Source organism: Erythrolamprus reginae, unplaced genomic scaffold (genome assembly GCF_031021105.1).
Source record: "Erythrolamprus reginae isolate rEryReg1 unplaced genomic scaffold, rEryReg1.hap1 H_18, whole genome shotgun sequence".
Lineage (NCBI taxonomy): Eukaryota > Metazoa > Chordata > Lepidosauria > Squamata > Dipsadidae > Erythrolamprus > Erythrolamprus reginae.
The window spans coordinates 507,459-530,000 of NW_027248471.1; the positions used below are offsets into that span (position 1 = coordinate 507,459).

Here is a 22,542-nt window from a genome sequence, read left to right on the forward strand (position 1 = left end):
GGTTTCAACCGTCGGCCGGAGTTGCCTCAGGGGCGGGGGCGACGATGAATCAGCTCTTTCGAGCTGCGAACTTCCGGGTTCTTGGAAACCGGAAGTTCGGGTTTTGGCAGCGCGCCAATGAGAGTGCGCTGCCGGCTGGCTAAGGCGGGCCCACAGATCGCCCTATTTAAAGGGCGATCTGCAAAAGCGGCCGCACTGTTTTTCTTTTTGCAAACACCCGCCCACCCTCCGCTATCACCAGTGTGTTCTCCAGAGGTCGCCTCGGGGCCGAATAGGAATTTTTTGCGGCCTCCCCTTTAGAGGCGGCCGTTTTTTCGCCTATTCCACACTGACGGGTGCGGATTGGATTGGTTAGGGGGCGTGGTGCAGTTAGATAATAAATAGGCCTCCCTTTGGTCATTGGGGTTGGCAGGTTTGGGGCGGAAATGGGCAATTAGATGCAACTGTGCATGCTCCTTTCAGGGCATCATTAAAGGGTGATGGACCGCCTCTCTCCAGGAACCAGAGGTTTGAGCAACGTCGGGGATTCAAATTTGTTTATTCAAATTTATTCAAATTTATTTAAAATTATTTAAAGTTATTTAAATATGTTAATTAATAAATGACTCTTAATTAATCCACAATCCATGTCTCAGCGTCTTTACTCCGCCTCCGGGGGCAATACTATCCCCTTCTATTACTGCATGCAGGGACAAATGACACAAAAAAGGCCTTGAAAATAACATTGAGCTGGGCAAGAAAGTGAAGGACTTAGGTGCACAAATAGCTTTCTCATCTATACTGTCAATGAAAGGACAACATCCAGTAAGAGAATAAAGAATTCTATAAGTGAACCACTTGCTAAAGGATTAGTGTCACCAAAAAACCTTTGGATTCCTGACCATGGACTGTACTACCTCCACGGTGGGATTTTGACAACGGAATGGTTATGCCTCACAAAGACTAGGAAGAATGTTTTCAGAAAACAACTGGCCCAACCTATTAGGAGGGCGGGAGGGGGGATCACTAGGACCTCTCTAGGATTTCCAGAACCTAACCCCCACTAGTAAGCAAGGCAAATAATGAACTAAAGAGGGATGGGAAGAAAGACAAATCCAAACATCAAATAGGAGCACATCCAAAGTCAGGCACAAAAATCTCAAGTGCCTATACACGTATGCAAAAAGTCTGGGAAATAAATAGGGTGAACTTGAAATATTATTACACAAAGATAGATACAGCATAGTTGAAATAACAGAAACTTGGTGGGATGAAACGCATGACTGCAAAATATTGATACAAAAATACAAACTCTTAAAAAAAAAAACCCCCAGACCACAAAAAAAGAGTAGGTGGAGCTGCACTGTATGTTAAGGACAACTATATTGCTACAGAATTACATGTAACCAAAGAAGAAAACCTCCTGGAATGCATATGGGTTAGCATAAAAGAGAAAAAGAAAGAAATGGCCATAGGAGTATACAGTGGTGCCTCTACTTAAGAACTTTTCTAAATAAGAACCAAGGTTTTTTGGCTCTTCTTAAGAACCATTTTCTACTTAAGAACTCGAGCCCAGAAAAATTTCCCAGGAAATTTGAGAGCAGCATGAAGACCCAGCCAGTTTCCTGCCATTCCCCCTTCAATCCTGGCCACCTCGGGCTTTTCTGGGTTGCCAGAGGAGTCATTTGGTGGTGCTTAAGGAGACTTTGGCAGTCCAGAGCGAACAAAGCATTTTCTTTCTCTGGGCGCTTGGAGAGGACTTAATATTAAAAACAGAGAAGAAATAGTAGAAGGTGTAGTTAGGTGTAATTTTCTCTGGTTTCTCTTAAGATCGTATAAATATTTTGCCCTTTACCAATTTGCAAAATTATTGTCAAGCTCGCACATAACTATTTTTTTTCAGACAAACTTTATATTTCTCTTATGCTGGTAATTAGAATTCAGAGGTTTATTATAAAACTCAGCTAAACTCAATTCCCTCTGTTGCATCTTATTGGACATAATGAAACATGAAATGAAATAACCATTTTCAAATATATTTTATTTTTCACCAATCAATGTAATATATGTTGCTCTTTGGAAAACAAGGTGATATTATCTTGGGTAGAAAATCCCTAGAGATCTTTGTGCTGTGCATGTTTGTATAAATAATAAATGTTACTTTATAAAACATACTGGGAAAAGACAGTCACTGTGACATTTTATTCCTTGAAATAGACATAATTGTTTTGGCAATATTAATTAATTAATTATTATGCTTCATATCAAAAGTGTTAGTATTAAATTAGGTGAACAGTGGTGAAGGGCTACCAAAATTTTTACTACCACACTGTGGTATCATGATTTATGTAGGACACCCTATATTTTCTTTCAACATCTTTCAGTGCAAATTGGGTGCTCTGGGGTGGAGCTCCATTTTTGCTACTCCACTGCGTTCCCCCCTGTTCAGGCAGTAGCCCACCCCTGATGAAAAGTATGTACTGTTCAAAATGTTATTGTTTGTGCAGCACCTATCATTATATCTCAGGTTATTAGTAGAAATATTCAGGAGAAAAGGGAAACCCTAACTATTCTATGTCTCAGATTATTATTATTAATGCCTCCTCTTTTCTGAAATATCATGCTGAATGAACTTGTTGAAGAATTTTTTCCTGCAGCCCAGAACATTGAATGATGAATGACAAATGAAATTCACAGCTGTACCCACAGTGACATTGTCTCTGTGTCTTTGGTAAGATAATAAAGAATTTGTATTTTCAATTACTTCTGCTGAATTTATCTCCCTCTAAATTTTATTTTTTGTAAATGTATTAGAGACTGATTGTTAGCTGATTATTGAGTTAATTATGAAGGAGAGAGAAAATGTTTTTTTCTTAATCTGATTTCCATGCTTTGGTCCATACATTGCTTTCTTTCTTTTTATTTTCAGTACTACTTCCATTAGTTTTGTAACTAATTTAAAAAAGCATATATATATATTCATTAAAAAGAAGAAAGATGCTGCGCTTAAATGGTTTGATGCATTGCATTTACAATGTTTATGTTGAAAAGATTACACTAAAACCACAGATATGTCATATTTCTTGTTTTATGCTTCTTTTAATTATATGTATATTTTTAAACTTACCAAAATTGATTTTCTTATACCTTATAGAAATAATTCTTGTTTTCATTGAGATATGGAAATACAAAATCAAACTGACCTGACTGAGTTCATCATACTTGGCTTTAGACATTTGCAAGAATTCCGTCTATTGCTCTTTACTGGGTTTTTCATCATTTATCTCTTCACTGTGGTATGGAATACCTTCATTATCCTAGTGACATTGATGAACCAGAAACTCCAAACCCCCATGTATTTCTTCCTTGGGAACCTATCCTTTCTGGATGTTTGCTATACAAGCACCACTATCCCCCAGATGTTGGCTCATTTACTCTCAGAGAAAAACATAATTTCCTATATGGGCTGTGTAATTCAGACATATTTCTTTTTTTCTTTTGTGGGCATTGAGTGCCTCCTGCTTGCAGTGATGGCCTTTGACCGCTATGTTGCTATCTGTAATCCTCTACGCTACACATTGATTATTAGCAAAGAAATTTGTCTCCAACTGGCTGCAGCCTGCTGGGCTGGTGGCTTAGTCAACTCAGGGATACATACCACATTTGCCTTCCAGTTACCATTTTGTGGCAATAATCACCTGGATGCCTTCTATTGTGACATTGCTCCACTGCTAAGATTATCATGTGGAGATACATCTCTTAACCATATTCTCTTGCTCTCCATTGGAATTTTTATTGCTTGGACCCCTGTAGCATGCATCTTTCTGTCATATGGTTATATCATTTCAACTATCTTAAGTATGAATTCCTCAGAAGGAAGACAAAAAGCCTTCTCCACCTGTTCTTCCCATCTCACAGTGGTCCTTCTATACTATGGAAGTGCTTTTCTCACTTACCTGAGTTCAGATTCTAGTTACTCTTCAAATCAGGCTAATTTTATTTCAGTAATATATAGTATTTTAACTCCACTTTTAAATCCTATCATATATACATTACGCAATAAAGATGTAAAAGATGCCTGGAGAAGTACAATTAAAGAAGTTAAGTTATAATATTAGATAGATAATTTGATAATAGGTAAATATAAATAATTTTTTCTCAAGATTATTTTCATAATTAAAATGTACATATTACAATGTTCAGTATTTCTTTTTCCTAAAATTTATGATAATTTGCTTATTATTTTATTCTAATGCACAATTTATTCATAGTAAAATATGTATGTAGAAGAATGTTGTTTAGTATAGAGTAGAAATAATTTTTGGCAGTTTACTTTATTTTTCTGGTTTACTTTTTGTTGTATAAATTTAAAACAATTTTAGGACACCATAACTTATGAGTATAGAAGATTGAATAGCAGATGAGATTAAACATCTGGCTTGTAGTATACTTTTCTTGATAATAAAGATAATATAGAAATGGTATCTTACAAGGCTGCCTGTTTTCCATTCCCTCACTCTCATATCAGAAGAGTGATCAGGAGGAAGAAAACTATGCTGCTCAAAAAAATAAAGGGAACACTCAAATAACACATCTGAATGAAAAAAATATTCTCATTGAATACTTAGTTCTATACAAAGTTGTATGTGCACAACAGCATGTGAAATTGATTGTCAGTCAGTGTTGCTTCCTAAGTGGATACTTTAATTTCACAGAAGTTTGATTTTCTTGGAGTTATATCATGTTGCTTAAGTGTTCCCTTTATTTATTTATTATTTATTTATTTATTTTTGAGCAGTGTAGTATGATTCTAGTTTGCAGACTCTTCTGTCCACTTGAACTTAATTCATACTTCTTCTTTAACAGTCTTGGCTGGTTTCTCCAAGGTCATCTCCATGGCTCCTTGGAATTCTTTAAATAACTGGAAACCTTGTGTTGAATCTCAGAAATATATACTTTCCTTGAATATCATCAAATTTAAATGGTTATCAATGCATCATCAGGTGATACCATATCCTGCGTTTGTAGTCAAGAATTTACATGAGTCATCCCTCACCAAATTAAGTATACACAAATCACTTCTAAAACTGGAGGTATTCTTTGGTTTAAATTTATTTATCTGACTTCTATGCCGCCCAATCCCAAAGAATTGGCTTCATGTTTTCCAGGAATTTTTAAAAATGACTTTAAGAATCAACTAAATGGATAGTCTTAAGTTGCCTTTATATTTCACAAGCTACTGCTTTCAAATATAATTTCCATTGATATGTGCTGATAATGGTAAAATCAATAAGATCACAATGAATATTGTGTAATTATTTAACCAAAAAATAAAACTTTCCATTCTTTCAAAATAAAATTTTAATTCTCCCTAACAGAGACTAATTCTCCCTAACAGATATGAAATAACAAGAGGTTTTGAAGCTATAGGAACCTTAGGCGGGAGTGATCATAAAATGTTGGAGTTCAACATTGTATTTTTTTTATGAAGCATCATGTTACAAGTGTGGCTGAGTTTTGAGTGTAGTTATGTGTACTAATAAACTACAAGTTTAATCTCCCCTGATACTTCCAAGCATTTTTTTTCAGATTTATGTTGATTCAACTTAAAGATTATAAGGATTCTTCATTCTGGAGAAAACATGGTTTAAATAACAGAATAAATTATTCTTCAAATTTTATTCTCAGTTGTAAATTGAAGACACTATTATTTATTTATTTATTTATTTATTTATTTATTTATTGGATTTGTATGCTGTCCTTCTCCAAGGACTCAGACTTGTTGTTATTGTTGTTGTTGTTGTTGTTGTTGATATATGCATATTCATTACATTTTCAAGATTCTAGGGGGAAACATGAAGTTTAAATAACAGATTAGGTTATAAAAAGGAAGGTTTATTCCTATACTTATTTTGTAATTGTAACTACAGTAATGACAGCAACAGCAATAGCTCTATGACTCACACTACTTTTCCTTATCTTGAGAAATTAGTTGATAATCTAAATCCTCATATATCATAATAAAGAAAAGTCCTATTCCAAAGTTTTAAATTAATTTGACTAAAATCTAAATTGCATATAAGGAGGTTTTTCACATGTATTGTATAATACTCATCACTAACTATAAATCGAATGAGAAAGGAAGTATGCATATTGTTAGATTCTCAGACTGAAATGCATAGGCTTCAGTCAGGTCCTCCATTCTGGAGGGAAAATACTGAGTGCTAATTGCTTAGACTGTCTGGCGGCTCCGTATAAAAAGGGCTGTCTGTCAGACAGACCCTTTGTTGGGTTGTAAATAGTTGCCAAAGAAAGAGCTGTTATTTTGAAGCCACTTCTGTCTGCCTCTTCCATTCGCCCTATCTAACACATATTAACTATCTTTCAAATATCATCCATCGGATAGCTGATCTATAAAACCTTTAAATTGCTTAGCCATATTTTGATTTATTGATTTCCAAAGAGAAGATGCTATCAGAAAAAACAATTGCTGCCAACCTTCCTTCCATTTAGGACCTGGATACTGCACAAGTCAAAAAGAGGGCGGTGAAAATATTTACTGACCCCTCACATCCTGGACACAAATTATTTCAACTCCTACCCTCAAAGCGTTGCTACAGAGCACTGCACGCCAAGACAACTAAACACAAGAACATTTTTTTCCTGAACACCATCACTCTACTAAACAAATAATTCCCTCAACACTGTTTTTACTTCTATTTCTACTAGTTTTTTCTCATCATTCCTATCCTTTCCTCCCGCTTAGTACTGTATGACTGTAACTTGCTTGTATCCTAAATTTTTATTAATATTGATTGTTTCTTCATTGCTTATTTGACTCTATAACAATCATTAAGTGTTGTACCACATGCTTCTTGACAAATGTATCTTTTTTCTTTTATGTACAGAGAGCATATGCACCAAAACAAATTTCTTGTGTGTCCAATCACACTTGGCCAATAAAGAATTCTATTCTATTCTATTGTAGAAAGCTTAAAATTCCTTTAATGATATAAAATCATAGAAAAATAGATGATGTGGTATTCTTTTTACTTTTTAGTGTGTTGTGTGTTCTTTTCCTTAGCTTTCTCTTTAGGGGGTTCTTTATTAATGGGGTGGGGAACTTTTCCTTTTAGGATATTGTATCTTTTCTTACAGAATCAAGTAGAATTCTTCTGTGCCAGCTCCACCCTTACACTTTTCAATTGCATTTTGGGGGACAGAAAAATCACTTTTCAAATGTTTCACTTCCATCTTTTTTCCTCTCTTTTTAAAAAAGGGACGGGGGAAAGCATTAGCCCTTACATGCATGGGGGAGTCACCAAAAGATTCAGCAGATCCACAAACCATGGTTTGTGTGGCCAATATGGGGCTATCAGACTGACTTCCACTTTCTCTGATAGGATCCTCTATACAACCAAGTGGAGAAGTGGGAGCAATGGGAATTTATATATCAGGCCCTTGGGCCAAGGGGAACAAATTGGTAGCTTATGCCCCTGGAGTCGCAAAGCTGGCAAAGTACTGTTGAACCTGGGCATTGTGCAGGGTGGCAAATATGCCTACATCCAGGATACCAAAGATGGTTGTCATCTCTCAGAATAAGTCCTGATGCATGATCCACTCAGCATGATCCCTGGAGGCTTGGCTTAGCCAGTTCACCTGCATGTTCATCACCCCCCCCCCCAAATATGCTTTGCCCAAATGGAAGACAAATGCTGTTCTGCCTAGGGGTCCAGATGACTGGCCTCTTCCATGAGAGACCTGGATCATGTTCCAACCTGGCCATTGTGCCTTGGCAGCAACATTGTCTGTCCTGACCAGCAAATATTGATCCAATACCATCAGTTGGAAGTGACAGAGAGCCAGGTGAATGGGCTTGAATTCTAACCAGGGTAGGTTATATTTAGGAGAAAAATTGTATTCTCAGAAACAAACTACATATTTCTAAGTACCAGTTACTGAAGAAAAGAAGTCAGTATTCCCCTGTGCTTTTTGTGTACTTTCAGACATTTGATAGGCAGAACTTTCAATTAGTTAAAATATTTTAACTAATATGATATGATTTTATGAACTACTGTTAGATCAGATTGGAGGTGATGTAGCTGTAAATTGTCTAATCTCAGTATTTCAAGTCTGATGGAATAAGGTGTTTTGTTGCAAGAGGAAGAGTGAAATATTTCTGGACTCTCTCAGTTGTATTATGTCTGATATGCAATGTGGGTTCCATACATTCCATCCATATATTCTAGAATTAGTCTGACAGTTTTGTACACTCCGGTTAGCAGTTCAATGTTTTTGGAGAAGAAGATTAGATTAAAAACTCTTAATGCTTTTTTGACAATGTTGTTACAGTGGGCTCTGGTACTTAGGTCATTGGATATGAATACTTCAAGGTCTTTGACATAGCAAAGGTCATCTACAAGTTCATTTCCACCAAGTTTGTATTTGTGTTCTGATTCTTTTGCCAATGTGAAAGACAGAGTATTTCTTCACTGAGATTTGAAGTTGCTAGTTGTTAGACCATTCAGCTATATGGTCAAGATACTTTTGAAGAGTAGCAGTATAATCGGCGGTATTAAATATTTTAACATCATTGGCAAAGGAAACACAATTGCTGATAATAAGATCACAAAGATCATTTTTCTAGAGAATGAAGAGTGTTGGTCCTAAAATACTGCGTTGAGGGACACCACTGACGACAGTCGCACGATTAGATATGACACTACCTATTTTGACTACTTGTTGTTTATCAGACAGGAATGCTGTTATCCAATCATGTAATGGTCCAGAGATGCCATAGAATTTTAGATTCAGTTAAAAGGTTTATCATGCACTACTGAATCAAAGGCTTTACAAATGTCTAGGTAGATTGGATCTATTGATTTACCTGATCAGGTTGAGTAGTCCATGTGTTTTTGCAGTGTAAGAGTTGCAGATTGCAGGATATTTTTTTTCTGGAACCAAATTGTTTGTTGGAAAGTAGGTAATTAGTTTCAAGGTGGAGTGTAATGATAGACCGTCTGGTCCGACTGATAGAGAAGGTTTGAGGTCACGTAATGCTTGTTCAACTCAGTCTTCAGTGAAGTCTATTTGGGTTAAGTCGTTGAGGGAGTTTGAGGTGCAATTGAGGAAATTGGGGATGAGCCATTGCTGTTAACAAAAAGAGAGCCAAAGAAAGAGTTGAGGAGGTTAGCTTTGGATGAATCATTGTAGTATTCTTTGTTGTTGGGTCCTTTGAGAGGTGGGATAGGTCTAGAGTCTTTGAGTTTATTGTTGACAAAGTTGTAGTAGGCTCAATTAGATTTGGTGCGTAGGAGGTTTTCCTCTTTGCTGTAGTAGTTTAGGCATTCTGGTTTTATTTGATTGCAAATGCTTTTATAACGGGTTTTGAAGTTGGCTACTTGTCCTTTTTTTGTTTTTCCACCAGAGATATTTTTTTCTTGTTTGTAATTTTCTTATTGAGATGAGGAGGTTATTTTTTTTTTTTTTGTGGAAGATTTTTAGAGGTACAGGGAGTCTGATAATAATTTTCAATTTGAGTAGGAATGTGCTGTAGAGGTCATCGGTAGTGTAGAATTCAGAGAATAGAGTTTGCCAGTTTAATGTTGAGAGGTGGGCTTCAATGAGTTCGTAGTTTGCCTTTTTAAAATTGAGTTTTGGTGTTGCATTATTTGGGTGGTTCATAGTGTGGCTTAGGTTAAGACTGAAGTTCATCATGCTGTGGTCACTGTTGGAGAATGGTTCTTTTATTTGTAAGCCATATATTGTCCTTTTCCTATTGCAGAAGATGAGATCAAGACAGTTATCAAGTCTAGTATTGTTATTTACTAGTTGGTCAAGGCCCAGAAAGGTGATGGTATTATAAATAGCAGAATGGATGGGTTCCGTGCTGCATTCATTTAAGGTCCAGTTAATGTGTGGTAGGTTGAGGTCTCCGAGGAAGATAATGGGATATGGACAGTTGGTTGCCCACGTTAGTAATGTGTATAATTTGTTTGCATGTTCGATGTCATAGTCTGGGGAAGCAAATTGTGGTATTTAGGGATAGATCACAGACAATAGTTTCAGGTACCGATAAATCTAGTGCAACTTTGGGTTTTTATAGATTCAGTGATTTTTTGTAGAATATGGCTACTCCGCCTCCTCTGTGGGATTCACGGTCTGAGCAGAAAACATGGTAGTTTTTTTATGTGATAATGTTTCGCATATAAAAATTATATCGAAGTTGGAGGTGTCAAGTAGAAGGAAGAATTCAATCATCTTGTTGACTAAACTTCTAGCATTTAATAGTTTACATTTGAGATTGGTCTTGTGTTGAAGGTTGGTTCGGGGGTGGTTAGAGGAAGTAAGGGGCATGCTTTCCTATTCTTTGTTTGAGGAGGTAGGGATGTCCATTTGTTGTTATGGGGTGGTGGTCTGGTAGGTGTCAGTTTGTTGCTGTGAGGTGGAGGGTTTGGAGGAGATGGATGGTTTATGTTGGATGTTAAACCAGAAGATGTAGGAAGAATTATGGGGTTTGGGTTTGATGCATTCCGTGTGGTAATCTATGTAAAGTTTTGTTTCACCAAGTTCATAGCGTCTCTTGAGTTTTGCCCGTAGTTTGTGAGAGAGAATACGTTGGAGGAGAGAAAGATCTGGTTCAGCCAAAGTTGAGGGGAGCTTTTTTAAGAAGTATGCACTTAGTCCATCAGGTCCAGTAGGTAGAGATGGTTTTAGGTTGTGCAATATCTTTCTAATATTTTTTTCTGTAAAATCAATTTGTGTTAAACCATTGAAGTTAGTTGTGGTACGAATAGGAAATGTTGGACATGAGCCATTGCTGTTAACAAAGACTGAGCTGAGAAGTTGTTGAAAAGGTTGTCTTTAACTGTTTCATCATTATGATCTTTATTGTTTAATCATCTAAGGGGTGGGATTAATTTAGTCTTTGAGTTTATTGTTTACAAAATTATAGGAGGCATGAGTTGACTTCCTATGTAGAAGGTTTTCTTCTTGATTGATGACATAGTTGGTAATTCAGTCTTTATTTGGTGACACAAATTTTTGTAGTGGTTTTGAAAGTTTGTAACATATCCTGTTTTATTTTTACACCACAGAAACCTCTTTTTGGATTGAAGCTATCTTATTTTTATGAGTAATTTGTTTTTCGTAGTTTTGGTGAATATTAATGGTTCATATAATTTTATGATTCTTTGGATTTCAAGCAAAAATATATTGTATTAGTCTTCAGCAGTGATACAGCCAGAGAATATTGTATGCCAATCAAAAGATGAAAGGTTAGTTTCAATGTTAACATAGTTGGCCTTTTTAAAGTTATAATTGGTTGTCCCATCATTGAGGTTGTTTCTGTGAGGATGTAAGTACAATCAACTTTGTTGAGAAAAAGGTTGATTGTGCTATGGTCACTGTTAGAAAAGGGTTCTTTGATTTGAAGTACGTAAATTAAGTGTAAACTCTTGCAGAAGATCAGGTTAAGACCATTGTTGACTCTGGTATTGACTGTAACTAGTTGCTCTAGTTCTAGACTAGTGATGGCATTGTAAAGGATTGAGTGAATAGGTTCAGTTGCACATTTGTTTAGGGACCAGTTTATGTATGGTAGGTTGCCAAGAAATATAAGAGGATTTTTAAATGTGGGCAGCCTGGGTAGGAGGCTACCCACATTAGTAATGAAGTTACCTTGTTCACATATGAGATGTTGTAATCAGGGGCTCTTTGACATAAAAGGAATCAAAGTGTGGTATCTAAGGTCAGTTCGCATATGATTGTTTCTGGGAGATAAAACTCTTGTTTAACTTGGACTTTCTTTAGGTTCAGTGATTTTTTATAGAAGATTGCAACTTCACCTCCTCTACGGGTTTCATGATCAGATTGATAAATGTGATAGTCTCTTACTGTGATAATGGAGTGAGGGAGATATGTGTTTAACCAAGTTTCACAAATAAATATGATGTAAATATTGTCTGAACGTAATTGTGATTCTTTTCAATCATCATATGTCCTATCTGCTATCTACCACTTTGCTGTTACTTTTTGTAACTAAAGAAAAATTTCAGAAAAAAATATTCTATCTCTAAATAGTTTTTTTAAAAAACTGCCAGATTGTGATGGAATGTAGTCTGGATTCCCAGGAGGGCGGGGCAGCATTCTACAGGTGGAAGGGAAGGTGAAGATCGAATAGTTTCTTTGAGAGAAAAATGGTCAAGATAGCTTCTACTTAGGAGTTTTCAAAGTATATCTTTAGTGATACCAATAGTTGCTTTAATTTGGCAAGACTGCTGTCTATAGGGGTGGAACAATAAAGAAAACTGCTTTAAAATAATGTAGCATGTCTTTCTTTACCTTTGGAGCCTGACACATATGTTCTCTATAGTATGTAGCTTCTATAGTATAGTCCTCGGAGAGGGGTGGCATACAAATCCAATTAATAATAAATAAATAAATAAATAAATAAATAAATAAATGTGGCTTCTTCATTTATATCATTGCTACAAGACCCAAATATTAGCATAAATTCTGTTTGGCATAATTTGTTTAACCTAGAAGTTCAACTTAGCTGTTATTTAATTGTAGATATTTCTAAGGAATGAGAAAAGCTAATAAGGCTGGAAGAACCTCAAGAGAGTTGGTTTGTTTCAGCACTTTAGAAAAAAGAAGTCTTTATCTTGTTTACAAGATATTTGCATCTGAATAAAAGTTGTCTCCATATTTAATTCTAGAAGAGACTACAAATGTCTGCTTTTACTTATAGATAGATGATGATAAATAGAAGATCATGAATAGACAGGTGACAGGTACTTTTGAAATATTTCAAACAAATGTAAGTACCCTAGCTTCTTATTCAATGCAAAACATATTTTTTCTTGTACAAACAGGGATTTCTATTCAGAAATGAACAAAGAAATTGTGGAAATCACAATGTGTATACTGGGGAAAGGATTACAACATCTAGGGGCTTTTGTACTTGATTTTAGTTTAGAAGATTTGGAACAGTTGAATATTTTATTTTATTCTTAGTGCTTTAAAAATTCTGTGCTCCACAAAGATAAGGTGAAATACGGCTTCCAAAAAATGAATACCCTAGATAAAATCTTAATGGGCCCAGACAAAAAAATAATATCCAAATTTTATAGCTTTTTATTACAATTTAAACTCTTTGGTTAATAAGTTAAAGGTAATATGATTGCCTGGGCCCAGAATTTTGGACATCCAGTAAGCTTAACAGAATGGGAGAAAATTTAGACTCTAAATTATAAATTAACTCAAGCATCAAACTACAAAGAAAATCTTTATAAAATGTTTTATAGGTGGCATCTCCCTCCACCCATCTTGCCAAAATGTTTACATCCATGTCCCCAACTTGCCGGAAATGCAAGCAGAACATAGGATCCTACTACCACCTATGGTGGACCTGTCCTGATTCGAAAACCTTCTGGCTAAAAATAAAAATAAAAAATTGTTTGGAACAAATTATTCTCAAATCTATCCCATTCAACCCAGAATTTTTCCTTCTATGAAAGACAAATGTTAATAAACATTTTAACTGCGGCAAGAATAGCCTTTGCTCAAAATTGGAAACTTGACCATACCCCCACGATTTTTCCTTTTATTAATAACACAATGGAGTGTGCTGAGTTGACAAAGATGACCCTGGAACTTCAAGCCAAAAAAGAATCATAATTCTACAAAGCCTGGGAAAAATGGTTCACCTGGCTAGATCGGAAAAAGAATCTCAAAACCTGACTGAATGACAAAAGAACTTAGAAATTTTGCATATGATGTCAAAATCATACAGAAATGATTTTCTAGACAACTCTTAACAGGATAAAACTTTAATCTTAGAAATTGAATTTTGTTTTATACAAATCTATGACCATAAAAACTTCAATAATCAATGGAATAGACTATAATGCTGTGAGAAACGGAAGTCAACGAAGAGGTTGATTTGTCTCTCTTGTATATATGTACAGTTGCTTTTCACTTTTCTTTCCCTTCTTCTCTTCTTCTCTTCTTCCTTTTTACTTTCCCCCTTTTTATTATACCAGATTTAGTGCAAAAACTACGTATCCATATGTTTGATTGTCTTTATATATTCTCCATGTTTACATTTTTCCTTTATGATTTCTACTTGTAGATACATTTGTACTGTGGTGTTGCTCTTTCATTAATAAAGAAAAAAGATAAAATAAAAGATAAAATAAAAAAGAAAAGATGGGAGGCCCATGCATCTTACAAATTAAACAAATGTATTTTAAAAGTTATAAAATAAATTTTGTACTTAATTTTTTTTTAAAAAAAATTATGTGCTCCCTTTCTTATTGCTACATTGTTGAACATTTCCCAAAGACCTAGGGTAAAGAGGTACACAATCAATATAAGAAATGAAAACTGCTTCAAATTTTATGCCGAGGCTAAGCCATTTTTAGAAACTTAGTTGATTTTATTAATACATAAGGAATAAAAATAGATAACTCTCAAACTTTGGGGGGGGGGGTGTTTTATGCCAAATAATGTTCATTTGCCTTCAAAATATTATATTGAAAACACAACAGTGCCATATTTTCTTTTATATTGTTTTAAATTTCATTTATATATTTAATATTTTCTTCTCTATAGGAATAGGTCATATTTTCATTGAGACATGGTGGTACAAAATGAAACTGAACTGATTGAGTTTATTATACTTGGCTTTAGAAATCTGCAAGAGATCCATCTTTTGCTCTTCACTGGGTTCTTCATCATTTATCTCTTCACTGTGCTGTGGAATACCTTCATAGTCCTAATGATATTAATGGATCAGAAACTCAGAAACCCCATGTATTTCTTTCTTGGGAACCTCTCCTTCCTGGACATTTGCTATACCAGCACCACTATTCCCCAGATGTTGGCTCATTTACTCTCAGAGAAAAATAGCATTTCCTATATGGGCTGTGCACTTCAGGCATATTTCTTTTTTTCTTTTGTGGGCATTGAGTGCCTCCTGCTTGCAGTGATGGCCTTTGACCGCTATGTTGCCATTTGCAATCCTCTACGCTACACATTGATTATTAGCAAAGAAATTTGTTTCCAACTGGCTACTGCTTGCTGGGCTGGTGGCTTACTCAACTCAGTGGTACATACCACCTTTGCCTTCCAGTTACCCTTTTGTGGCAACAATCACCTGGATGCTTTCTACTGTGATATTGCCCCATTGCTGAGATTATCATGTGGAGACACTTCTCTCAATCAAGTTCTTTTGCTCTCCATTGGTTTTTTCATAGCTTGGACTCCTTTGGCATGCATCCTTCTGTCATATGGTTATATCATTTCAACCATCTTAAGTATGCACTCTTCAGAAGGCAGGCAAAAAGCCTTTTCTACCTGCTCCTCCCATATCACAGTGGTCCTTTTATACTATGGAAGTGCCCTTTTTACATACTCAAAGTCAAATGACAATAATTCTTCAAATCAAGCTAAACTCATCCCAGTAATATATAGTATTTTAACCCCACTTTTGAACCCTATAATATATACCTTACGCAATAAAGATGTAATGAGTGCTTGGAGAAATGCAATTAAAAATGATGAAAGATTTTTTTAAAGAAAAAAGCGAATTGTTTCCAAGATGGTCTTTCTAATTGAAATGAATATTTATTTAATACTCTTGTGAAACATGCAGATTCTGATGTACATATATGTTTCTATATGCACTGGTTTTCCAAACAAATTAGAAATAGAAATAGAAATAAATAGAAATAAATAGAAGTAGAAGTAGAAGTAGAAGTAGAAGTAGAATCCACAAGGGAGGGATTTCTGGGGTTCCTCAGGGATCAGTTCTCTCCCCCCTGCTGTTTAATATCTACATGAAACCACTGGGTGAGATCATCTGAGAGCACGGGGTGAGTTGCCATCAGTGTTCTAATGATACTCAGCTATACATTTTCACGCCATGTCCACTCAGTGAAGCAGAAGTGATGTGCTGGTGTCTGGAGGCTGTTAGGGTCTGGGATGGGCATTAACAGACTCAGACTCAACCCCGACAGAGTGGCTGTGGGTTTTGCCTCCAAGGACATGTCAATTTGCCTGTCCATTAATCTGGGGGAGGACTTCTGATCCCCTCAGAGAGGGTATGCAACTTGGGCATCCTCCTTGATCCACAGCTAACTTTGGATCATCATATTTTGGCTGTGGTGAGGGGGGCGTTTGCCCAGGTTCTCCGGTGCACTACTTGTGGCCTTATTTGGACAGGGAGTCTCTGCTCACAGTTTCTCATGCCCTTATCACCTTGAGGTTTGACTACTACAATGCTTTCTACAGGGGGCTGCCTCTGAAGAGTGTTCGGAAACGTCAAATTGTGCAAAATGCAGCTGCGAGAGCAGTCATGGGCCTCCCTAGCCATGCCCATATTTCTCCAACACTCCACTGCATTGGGTGCCAATTGGTTTTTGGACAAATTCAAAGTGTTGATAATGACCTATAAAGCCCTACATGGCATTGGGCCAGATTACTTGTGGGATTGCCTTCTGCCGTATGAGTCCCAGCAACCGATTAGGGCCCACAGATTTGGTCTTTTCCAGGTCCCATCAGCCAGGCAGTGCGACCTGGCAAGACTTAGGGGAAGGGCCTTTTCTGTGGGAGCCCCAGTCCTCTGGAATCAGCTCCCGCTGGAGGTTTGCACTGCCCCCACCCTACTTGCCTTCCATAAGAGTTTTAAGACTCATCTAAGTCGCCAGGCTTGGGTAATTAGGTCTCAGCCCCCTGGGCAATGAAACGAGATATGTGTTGTATGATTGAACTGGTATGATTGTTTTTAAATATTGGATTTTTAAATTGTAATTTAAATTTAATTAGATTTGCCGTTGTACTGTATTGTTATATTAAATGCTGTTAGCCACCCTGAGTCCTGAGAGAAGGGTGGTATACAAATCTAAAAAGCTTTAAGTGATAATAATAAGATAGAACACTTTGTGATAGTCATAGGATATTAAATAAGTAATCAACATAAATTGTGCTAGGAAATAAAATAAAATAATATAAATCTTAAAGATTCAAGCAACAAATTTCTATCATAATTAGAAAAGGAAATAAGTAATATAAAAGATGAGATAAAAATAGTAATACAGTCTTATTAAATAGTTTGACAATGTTGTGGAAATTGGTTCTTTGTTGTGCTTTTTTGATGATGATATTTTTGATAGTACATGTCTATTTTAAATCTTGAGATATTATAGACACTAGAAACTTGAAGGTCTCTACTATTGATATTATATTTGTCTAGTATTGTAAGAGGTGGTAGTATAGGAGGGTTTTTCCTAAAATCCACCATAATTTCTACAGCTGTGAGTGTGTTTAGTTCAAGATGATTTCAATTGCAGTACAAGCCTCAGTTGTTTAACCTTGGTCTGTATGCTGATTCGTTGTTGTCCTGAATAAGACCAATCACTGTTTCATCTGCAAACTTCAGAAATTAATCTTTTGAGATGCAGTCATTGGTGTGTAAAAAGAAGAGAAGTTGAGAAAGCACATGCAGTTTGTTTGTGTATGTATGCATGTGTGTGCGTTTGCGTGTATGTGCATGTGTGTGCGCACTAATTGTACAGGTATGTGATGTGATTTTGCTGTTTCCTGTTTCTTACAAAGCTTATGATCCACATACAAGTTGGCCAAGCACAACTAGCTGATTTAGTTTAGTCAGAAGAATATCTGGAATGATGGTCTTGAATGCTGAGCTGAAGTCTACAAAAAGGACCCTTGTATAGATCATTAGAGATTCAAAATGTTGTAGGATGTAGTGCAAAGCCATATTAACAGCATCATCTGCCAATCAATTTGCTTGGTAGGCAAATTTCAAGGTGTCTAACAGTGGATCCATAATGATTTTCAGGTGGGCCAAATTTTAAAAAAAGGAAATGCAGAAAAAACCAATTATTGTCAATCTGCCTTCCTAGAAGACCTGTATAATGCACGAGTCAAAAAGAGGGCCATGAAAATATTTACTGACCCCTCACAACCTGGACATACAGTGTTTCAACTCCTACCCTCAAAATGTTGCTATAGAGTACTGCACACCAAGACAGCTAGACACAAGAACTGTTTTTTTCCTGAACGCCATCACTCTGCTAAACAAATAATTCCCTCACCGCTGTCAAACTATTCACTAAGGCTGCATTATTATTACTCTGCTCATTGTTCCTATCATCCATCTCCTCCCACCTATGACTGCATGACTGTAACTTGTTGCTTGTAGCCTTACAATTTATATTAATATTGATTGTTTCCCAATTGCTTATTTATACCCTCCGACAATCATTTCATGATTCTTGACAAATGTATCTTTTATTTTATTTACACATATGACAGCATATGCACTAATGACAAATTCCTTGTGTGTCCAATCACATAGCCAATAAAGAATTCTATTTTATTCTATTGACCCCAACCCACCAGTGCCTGTGAGCCAACCAAGGCACCTGCAGTGCCTGCAATCTTGCTGAACTTCTTGTCATTGATGAACCCTCGCCTAGGAAAATATCCCAGTTAGCGATCATGGACACCATTGCTCGTTCTGTCACTGGTCCTTATTAGTGACAGTGATTGCCCAGTAGCTGTGTCACAGGAACGGGGCTTAGCAGTCTAACGGCCCTACAAGTGACTCCCAGTGACCATTCCCACTTCAGTGACATGTCTTACCCACTTGGTGCCTCCTGTCCCTTGGAGACCCTACACTCCTATTTACACTGATTGCTTACCTGAAGTTGTTATTGTTAACTCACACCATGACAATTACTCCTGTAGTGACTGTGGCTCCTATAGTAGCCAAATCTCTTACATAGTAGTGAATCCTCTTACATAGTAGTGAATCCCCCCCCCCCAGTACCTGTCTCCTGTGGTAAAAAATTGACTCACTCAGCGATTATGGGTCCCTTCATGACTTACGCTTTCATGAATATGCCTCCTGCCCTGTAGGTTTGTTTTACTCCCATGGTGACAAATGTTCCCATAGTGATCATTATGTTCATGTTAACTCCAGTATGAACAAGTATTTGCTTAGTGACCATGTGCCCTTTATACCTGCATTGCATATACATGCAATGATTGTGACTCCCTGCCTCAAGGTACCCATACTGTCTCAGATAGTGCCAACTACCCACTGAGTGACCAAGTGCCAATGGTGATAGTGGGTCCTTGCCTGCTGGTATTCATAGCCCATAAGGGTTGGAAATATCTGAAGTTGCTTACCCTTAACATGGGCCACTGTATGATGGGAAATTATGGCTATTGCTCGATACCTCCTTGCCACATTTGTTGGAAGACTGCCAAGAGATCTGAATCGTGTGGGGATTCCATGCACATCAGCTCCCAGAACTTCTACATCTATGCTGGCTTGCTTTAAGAAACTATGTTAGCACTATTTCAATGAATGTCTGCCATAATCATCCCTTACCCTCCCCCCTAGATATGTCCTTCCCAACTTCTCCCCCCAGTCTGTGTGCGGCATCTCAGCCCATAGAAATGCCAGAATTTTAGGCAGTGGTCTCCTCCCACCATATTGGAATCAGGAGCCACCTGTTCGCACCCTTATAAATGCCTCTGGTGTCTAGTGAGGCAGAGAATGTCAGGGAGCATAAGACTCCCAGATTGGGGAAAGAAGGCAGGGAAAGGCAACTGGACAGTGACTGCAGCCCTTACCAGAAAAAAAGAAAGGCATAGGAGGGGGGGAGGATTCCACCTCCTACACCACAGCCAAACTAGGTTGGCCACCATCCTTCAGGGCCTACCGAAAATGACAAGGGTAGGGACTGGGGAATGCACTGATTAGAAATAGGGTTTTCCCTCCATCCCCTCCCAAGCATGCTCTCCTTACCTATTGAGGCAACTCTACTTATTCCTCGGAGACCAGGTGATAGAATGGGCCACAACCATTGAATCCCAGGCAGCCCTTCCCTGCTGCCATTTTCTCATTTTCTTCTCCCCAACATTACTATCAGCTGGATCAGTCAGCACATGAAACCTGTGAGGTCTATTCCCAATTCTGGCCTCCATTTCCCAGGCAGCTGCTTCACACACCACAAAATGATTTACATTGTTTTATCTGTTTCCTAGTATGATTTGCTGCTGTTGAGTAACCCATGTCTATCCTAAGTGTTGTGTTCTATCTTATGATTCTTGCTGGCTGTATATCACAAAACAATAAATATGATTTCCCACATATTGTACCGTTCAATCAGAGAGAAGGCCATAAGTTTAGATTTGGAAATCTGGTTATGTTAAGCCAACAAAAAAATACTTAAATCTTCATATATTGCATGAATGTACAGAGTCAGTCCTGACTGAATAATAATAATAATAATTAATAATAATTTATTAGATTTGTATGCCGCCCCTCTCCGAGAACTCAGAGTGGCTCACAACAAATAAAACATCATATACAAATCCGATGTTAAAGTTTTTTAAAAAAACCTATTAAAATCAGTCATGCAACACAAACATAACATACATAAAGTCAAGGCAGCTAAGGATACATCAATTCCTCCATGCCTGGTGACATAGATGAGTTTTCAAAAGTTTGTGAAAGGTCAGGAGGGTGGGGACAGTCATAATCTCCAGGGGGAGCTGATTCCAGAGGGCTGCGGCTTCCACAGAGAAGGCTCTTCCCCTGGGTCCCACCAGATGGCATTGTTTCATCGATGGGACCCAGAGAAGGCCAACTCTATGGGACCTAATCGATCGCTGGGATTTATGCGGTAGCAGATGGTCCTGGAGGTATTCTGGTCCGATATCATGTAGGGCTTTATAGGTCATAACCAACATTTTGAATTGTGACTGGAAACTGATCGGCAACCAGTGCAGGCCGCAGAGTGATGATGAAACATGGGCATATCTGGGAATGCCCATGATAGCTCTCACAGCTGCATTCTGCACGATCTGAAGTTTCCAAACACTTTTCAAAGGTAGCCCCATGTAGAGAGCACTGCAGTACTCGAACCTCGAAGTGATGAGGACATGAGCGACTGTGAGAATGACTCCCTATCCAAATAGGGCCGCAACTGGTGAACCTGGGCAAATGCCCTCCTCGCCACAGCTAAAAGATGGTTCTCTAATGTGAGCAGTAGATCGAGGAGGACACCCAAGTTGTGGACCCTCTCTGAGGGGGTCAATAATTCCCCCTCAGGGTGATGGACGGACAGATGGAATTGTCCTTCGGAGCCAAAATCCACAGCCACTCCATCTTAGGGTTGAATTTGAGACTGTTGACACCCATCCAGACCCCAACAGCCTCCAGGCACTGGGACATCCCTTCCACTGCTTCACTGACTGGACATGGGGTGGAGATGTACAGCTGGGTATCATCAGCGTACTGATGATACCTCACCTGATTCCCTTGGATGATCTCACCCAGCGGTTTCATGTAGATATTAAATAGCAGGGGGAAGAGGACCAACCACTGAGGCACCCCACAAGGGAGAGACCTAGAGGTCGACCTCTGACACCCTTCTAACACTGACTGTGACCGACCGAAGAGGTAGGAGGAGAACCACTGAAGGACAGTGCCTCCCACTCCCAACCCCTCCAGCTGGCACAGAAGGATACCATGGTCGATGGTATAGAAAGCCACTGAGAGGTCAAGAAGCACCAGGACAGAGGACAGGCCCCTGTCCTGGGCCTGCCAGAGATCATCCATCAGCATGACCAAAGCAGTTTCCATGCTGTAGCCGGGCCTGAATCCTGACTGTTGAGGGCCTAGATAATCGGCTTCTTCCAAGGACCACTGGAGTTGGATTGCCACCACCTTCTCAACAACCTTCCCCATAAAGGGGAGGTTGGAGACTGGATGGTAGTTATTAAGCACAGCTGGGTCCAGGGAAGGCTTCTTGAGGAAGGGGCACACAAGTGCCTCCTTGTAGGGAGCCGGGAAGGACCCCCTCCCCAAAGAAGCATTGACAATCTTCTGGACCCCGCTCCATGTCATCTCTCGGCTGGCCGAAACCAACCGAGAGGGACAAGGATCCAGTAAGCAGGTTGTGGAACTCACAGCTTTAATGGCCCTGTCCACTTCATCAGGTGTCACCAAGTCAAACTCCTCCCAGACAGATGGACAAGGGTGAGCCCCAGTCACCTCAACTGACTCATTTTCAGCTGACACTGCTATCCCATCTGAGTCAAGGTCCGCCCCGATCTGAGCGACTTTATCATTGAAAAATGAGTTAAACTGCTTGGCACTGCTCTGCAAGGGCTCCCCAACTCCCCCCTGGTTCAGAAGTGAGTGGGTCACCCAAAACAAAGCAGCTGGGGACATGATACGTGCATCTTGCCGCCTTGAGTGCCACTTTGTAAGTCTTGATGTGAGCTCTTACAAGTGTTCGGTCGGATTCGGATTTACTCTTACTCCATTGCTTCTCTAGACGTCTCTTCTGGCGTCTTCTCGGCGAACCAAGAAGCTCTCCGGGGTCTAGCGCAATCCGGTCAAGAGCTTCTGTCACAGCCTTGTTCCAGGCCACAGCAAGAGACTCTGCCAAACTGTATATAAGTGAATCTGGTATAACCCCAAGTGCCCTCTGAAAGCCCTCTGGGTCCATCAGGCAT

At 38.3% G+C, this 22,542-nt stretch overlaps 2 protein-coding genes across 2 annotated transcripts; both read left to right on the forward strand.

Moving 5' to 3' along the window:
- Positions 1-3,158: 3,158 nt before the first annotated feature.
- On the forward strand, positions 3,159-5,938 carry LOC139155423 (olfactory receptor 5V1-like). Its single transcript, XM_070730553.1, has 2 exons — positions 3,159-4,079; positions 5,858-5,938. Exons 1-2 carry the CDS (start codon positions 3,159-3,161, stop codon positions 5,936-5,938), a joined length of 1,002 nt encoding a protein of 333 aa, XP_070586654.1.
- Positions 5,939-14,620: 8,682 nt separating this feature from the next.
- On the forward strand, positions 14,621-15,559 carry LOC139155424 (olfactory receptor 5V1-like). Its single transcript, XM_070730554.1, has one exon. It carries the CDS (start codon positions 14,621-14,623, stop codon positions 15,557-15,559), a length of 939 nt encoding a protein of 312 aa, XP_070586655.1.
- The last annotated feature ends 6,983 nt before the right edge of the window (positions 15,560-22,542 follow it).